This window comes from Mandrillus leucophaeus, unplaced genomic scaffold (assembly GCF_000951045.1).
Source record: "Mandrillus leucophaeus isolate KB7577 unplaced genomic scaffold, Mleu.le_1.0 Scaffold520, whole genome shotgun sequence".
Lineage (NCBI taxonomy): Eukaryota > Metazoa > Chordata > Mammalia > Primates > Cercopithecidae > Mandrillus > Mandrillus leucophaeus.
Window position 1 is genome coordinate 572,983 of NW_012105587.1, and position 6,010 is coordinate 578,992.

Sequence of the window (6,010 nt, forward strand, 5' to 3'; positions counted from 1 at the left end):
CACACACCCCACACACACACACCACACACACCCCACACACACACACCACACACACACCACACACACACACACACACCACACACCACACACCCCCACACACCCACCCACACACACCACACACACCACACACACACATACCACACAAAATAACCTAAAAAACTAGAAGATACAGAAAACAAAAATATAAAATATAAAAATATAAAAAATATAAAAATACAGGTATATTTAGGTATTAAATTTTTTTAAAAATATGAATCATGTATGTAGGCTATAGTGTCTTAGAAGAACAAGCGTAAGGTCAGTATGACTGAATTTTCTGTCTTTGAGGAAGTTACTGAATCACTCTGAGACTCAGTTTCCTCTTGTGTAAATGGAGATGATAATCCCTCCTATTTAGATTTGATATGAAAGTGAAGTTAGATAATGGATGTGAAATACATATGTACTACGATTTGGATATAAGCAAGCCTTATGACATGTTGCCTCTTCTTGGTTTTTGGGAGGGTAGGGCAATTGTACCTTGGCTGTCAGCTAGGTACAGAAAATTGTGGGTGGCCTAGTGGGCCAGATGCTGGGCTAGTGGGTCGAGATGCAGGTGATGGTGCTGAGAAGACACAACCAGAATTGCCTGTGTTCCCGCAGCAAGCAAACCGTGATTGCGACCCGCAAATGACTATTCATGCTGTACTTTCTGGTTGTCTGTTAAACCCGCCTGGGAAAATCAATTGTAAGTCTTCCTTAGAAACCTCTACAAAGTGTACATGTATTCCTCCTTATATTTCTTTGATTTTGTTTGTTTTGTTTTTTGAGACATAGTCTCACTCTCTCGTCCGGTCTGGAGTGTGGTGGCGCCATCTTGGCTCACTGCAACCTCCGGCTCCCAGGTTCAGGTGGTTCTTCTCCCTCAGCCTCTCGAGTGCGCAGCATCACACCTGGCTAATTTTTTTGAGACCAGGCTGGTCTCAAACTCCTGACCTCAGGTGATCCACCTGCCTTGGCCTCCCAAAGTGCTGGGATTACAGGCGTGAGCCACCACACCTGGCCTCTCCTTATATTTCTGTAGCACTCTGTACTTTCTGCTGAAGTCATGTACTTTTATGTAAGGCAGTGAACTTTGGAGGCCTCAGAGCATGTGTAATGTGAATCTGCATGCCCCTTACTGTTCGATCCTTCTCAAGAAGCAAGCGTTGTGGTTTCAGAGTAGGTAGGGACTAACTTGAGTTGCACTCATATTTCCTGAAGCCATGATATCACGTTTCCTAGTAAAGATGAATACTGAAATGAGCATCATCCAGTGTCTTGGGTTTTTATGCTTCTTGCTTTTGTTTTTGTATTTCACCTTTTAGACCAAGGTAATTTCCAAAGATAACGTCACCTTGCTGGGTGAGGTGATGGGTAAGTGAACATTCACAGACCCGTTAACACAGTGCCTTGCATCAAGAAACAACTCATAAATGTCATTTGCTATTGTCATCATCACGTGCCTCTGAAATAGACATTTGAAATACTCTCCTAATGGCGGAAAATTTAATGCATATCTAAGTGTTAAAGCTAAAAAAAAAAAGCACTGTTAGACATTTTAAGTTGTTTTATTGTTATCAAACCTCTTCCTCAATGCTACTAAACGTAAGATAAATAGAAGACAAAAATTTCTGACAATACAAATTTCAATATATTGTAATTTAAAAAGTCTCAGATCTTTTAAAACATGTAAAAATTTTATTACATTTCTCTTATCTGTTCTTTATTGGGCATGGTAATGAACTCTAATTTCTTATATAAGTGTGTTTGGAGGAAAAATTAAAGACAAATTCAAGGATTGTATCTTGATGAATAAAAAGCTAGCCGTATGCTGGGGACAAGCTAAAATGTAGTGGCTGACGATGCATGCTCCCCGGCTCTGTGACTGCTGCTGTGTGTTCTTGATCAAGTTACTTTTTTCTCCTTTTGCCTCTGTGTCTCCATCTGTAAAATGGTGTAGTAATACTACTTCATAGCGATATTGTGAGATTTCAGCAAGTTGATACATGTGTATTTAATATACAGCCAGATACACAATCAGCATTCAGTAAATATTAGCAAAGGATAGATACCAAGAGAGACGACTCCCCCCTTCCAAAGGTGAAGATTTAAATTACTTCCTTTTTTCTGAGCTCTGAATTTGCAGTTAGTCACTTCCTTATCCCGTGCATAGCTGAGGTTTCTGGGTTCCTTGTCTGTGATGCCTGCTTGCTCATTGCCCCGATAACGTCAACTGACTCATGGTAGTTTGGGATTCAAATTCTACTCTGAATCTCAGTTTTCTCATCCGTTAAGTAGGGAAAGTAATAATGCCTGACTCATGGGGCTGGTGAGTGTATCAAAAGAACTAATGGGGGCCTGGTGTGGTGGCTCACGCTTGTAATCCCAGCACTTTGGGAGGTGGAGGTGGAGGTGGAGGTGGGCAAATCACTTGAGATCAGGAGTTCGAGACCAGCCTGACCAATATAGTGAAACCCCCATCTCTACTAAAAATACAAAAATTAGTCGGGCGTGGTGGCAGGCACCTGTAGTCCCAGCTACTCAGGAAACTGAGGCAGGAGAATCACTTGAACATGGGAGCGGAAGGCTGCAGTGAGAGGAGATGGCACCACTGCACTCCAACCTGGGTGACAGAGCAAGACTCCATCTCAAAAAAAAGAAAAAAAAAAAAAAAACTAAGGGATAAGTTCATATCATAGTGTTTGGCACATGGCAGGTGTGTAATGGATATCATCAGGACCACCTATACTTTTGTTATTCCTTTGAATGGAAAAGCAGTCCCTGGTACTACAGTAAGTCTTTTGGGGAAAGGAGTATAATCCTAACAACAACTCATGAAAGCATTTTTGAAAAGAAGACATGATAAGGAAAACCTGCATCTATTTCTGCTGTTTCAGACATTGCTACAAGTGGTTAGTGTGGTCTCTGTGGCTGTGGCTGTGATTCCTTGGATCGCAATACCCTTGGTTCCCCTTGGAATCGTTTTCATTTTTCTTCGGCGATATTTTTTGGAAACATCAAGAGATGTGAAGCGCCTGGAATCTACAAGTGAGTATGGAAACTCGAGTTGGTATAGACATGCTAGCTAGCTTCCGTTTATGCCGTAATTACGGAGCGCCCCTGAAATTCGGCAGACTCTGTCTTCCAGAATTTCTCTAACGTTAGGTAATCGAACATATTGGCCATCATGAATTATTGTGTCCCTTGGAGCATATGGAATTGATAGCATGCAACGTGCAACTTCGCAGTTTGGAACAAGGAAGGAGTGAAGGACACATGGGGAATAATATTCTACAGGAATGTCAGCACCATGAAGACAGGGACTCTTCATGTCTTGTTTATGACATACTTCCTTACACAAAGCTGGCATTTAATGACACATTTTTCTTAGAAATAAAACATTTGATCATGGTGGAACTAATATAGAAGGAATATAATTAGGGTGTTTTTCTTTTCCTGAAGATGCTAAAATGACAAGGAAATGAGAAGGATGGAGAAAGGAAAAGAGGTGTCAGAAGCAATGTATTTGGTAAATTTATGACATTTGCAAACTCACAAAATGGCTAGTAAGTTGCAGTTTTAAACGTTTTGAAAAGATAAGCATTGTTATTTTCAGTTGTCCATTTGTTACCAGCGGTGCTTGTTCTAATGTCACTGTTTGAGGTTTTTCCCCCTCAGGCTGTTTATATATATATGGACACTGAAAATAATCCCCTTAGATCACAAGGAGAGATACCAGTTTAGAAAACATACAGTCTGTTGCTCTATTCAACTTCCTAGTTTTGGAATCATGAGGAAGACATTTTATGATTAATCACTCTATTCCACATGTAATCGCAGAGGCGAAATAATCCAGAGTTCATCTCATTATGCATGCACAAATTAACATATTTCATCATTGTTAAAACACAAACTCATAAGAAAAGTAGAATTGCTCTACTTTTTAATAAAAGGTGTAAGGATAATAGCCAAAAAGTAAAGAAGGAAGATATTTGTATCAGGAAAGCTCCACTGTGGATAGTTACTGCAAATGAATGCCAACTCAGCTCTCTGGAAGCCACACCTAGAAGAGAAACATTGAGTCCCATCATTTTCAGTATCTTCTACTGAGTGGGAAATAGAAGCTTATCAGGACAAAGCAGTCTTTTGTTGTGACATATATATGTTTCTCTTTTAACAATGAACTTTTTTTTTTTTTTTTTTGAGATGGAGTTTTTTTTTTTTTTTTTTTGGGATGGAGTCTTGCTGTCACCCAGGCTGAAGTGCAATGGCGCTATCTCGGCTCACTGCAACCTCTGCCTCCTGGGTTCAAGCATTTCTCATGTCTCAGCCTCCCAAGTAGCTGGGATTACAGGTGTGCACCACCACACCCCACTATTTTTCTATTTTTAGTAGAGATGGGGTTCCACCATGTTGGCCAGGCTGGTCTTTAACTCCTGGCCTCAAGTGATCCGCCCGCCTCAGCTTCCCAAAGTGCTGGAACTGCAGGCATGTACCACTGCACCTGGTCAACAGTGAACTCTTAAGAGGCATTTATCCTAAGTGTCTGCATGAAGTAGAATGGGTGACAGTCCATAAAAGTTGTAGAAAAACTTTTCAATCGTCAAGAAAACCAGCTAAGCTACCATGAGATCTAGTCTTGTAAGGTTTTCAGTGGGCAGGCCGAGCAGTGGAGCCCACGTGTGAGTAACACTCAGCCAATAGGGGACTTGCTAGGGAAGGTAGAGTATAATTGCTGAGAGACCTTCCTCGTGCAGATCACCGGCCCTAGCCAGCGTTGTGTGTGGACAGCAAGGCTGTGCAGGCATTTTATGTTTATGTTTGGGCCTGCTCATGAAATGAAGTTATCCGAGAGTCTTGTTTTAAGGGAGTCTGTGGTATGTTGAAGGAAGCAGTTGTTCCAGAAGAAACATCTTGACATAGACTTCTGTCTGTGTCAAGAGCCACATCTGATCCATGTGGATGTGCAGAAAAGGGACTTAGGAAGGCTTTTTGGGAAGTAGTGTAGGATTTTCTCTCTTGAATTTCAGCATGTACCCTAAAGCTTGAAAACATTTTCATGTGGAGATTCTGACAACTTTATCATGGCCCCTGAGGCATATTTGGGTGTTCCTGTGCCCCGCTTGGCTGTAACAATGAGTTAAATATGCATGTTTCTTTCTCCATGCCCTCAGATCACCAACTGTGGGGGCTGGTTGGTTGGAACTGTTTATTGTTATCCATCCAGGGTGGTGGGTCTCTGCCATAAATCACAGTTCCACTGTTTCTTCTCAGCAGCAGTGGATCCTGTTTTTTGAGACCACTGCTGGAGTGACCAGCTGAAAGCAGGATGCCTGATTGCCATGGCAGGGAGGCATAACCCAGCTTCATCCTTGTGCCCTCAAGGATTTCCAAAGCCTCAGTCGGATTGCCACACTGCCTCTGGAGCCATAGCTGGCATTTAAGGAATCTTAATAACAAATTTGGGCCAGGCGTGGTGGCTCACGCCTGTAATCCTGGCACTTTGGGAGGCCGAGGCGGGCGGATCACCTGAGGTCAAGAGTTCGAGACCAGCCTGACCAACATGGAGAAAGCCTGTCTCTATTAAAAATACAAAATTAGCCGGGCATGGTAACACATGCCTGTAATCCCAGCTACTCAGGAGGCTGAGGCAGGAGAATCACTTGAACCCGGGAGGCAGAGGTTCAGGTGAGCCAAGATCACACCATTGTACACACTCCAGCCTGGGTAACGAGAATGAAACTAAAAAAAAAAATCTGCAGTTGATCATTTTATTTTTGCAAAAGTGACCATATCAACAGTCAGTCATAGAGAAGTGCATAAAAACCGGAATGGCATTTGGTTGCATTTCTCCAGCCACCTCCACTCATTTGGCAATGCCTGAAATGTGAAGCCATATCAAATTTCTGTTGGTAAAGATATTGTGATCCGCTAGCAACGTCTGCCATGAGCGTGAACTCATGTGTCCCATGTTTTTAGACTGTAAGAT

General features: G+C 42.1%; 1 protein-coding gene across 1 annotated transcript in view; it reads left to right on the plus strand.

Annotated features, from left to right (window-relative positions):
• The window catches only part of ABCC4 (ATP-binding cassette, sub-family C (CFTR/MRP), member 4), a 321,328-nt gene that overhangs the window by 237,283 nt on the left and 78,035 nt on the right, over positions 1 to 6,010 (plus strand). The window contains exon 21 of the mRNA XM_011996653.1: positions 2,919 to 3,069. Coding sequence (XP_011852043.1) covers positions 2,919 to 3,069 — 151 coding nt within the window. The remainder of the gene's footprint in view (positions 1 to 2,918; positions 3,070 to 6,010) is intronic.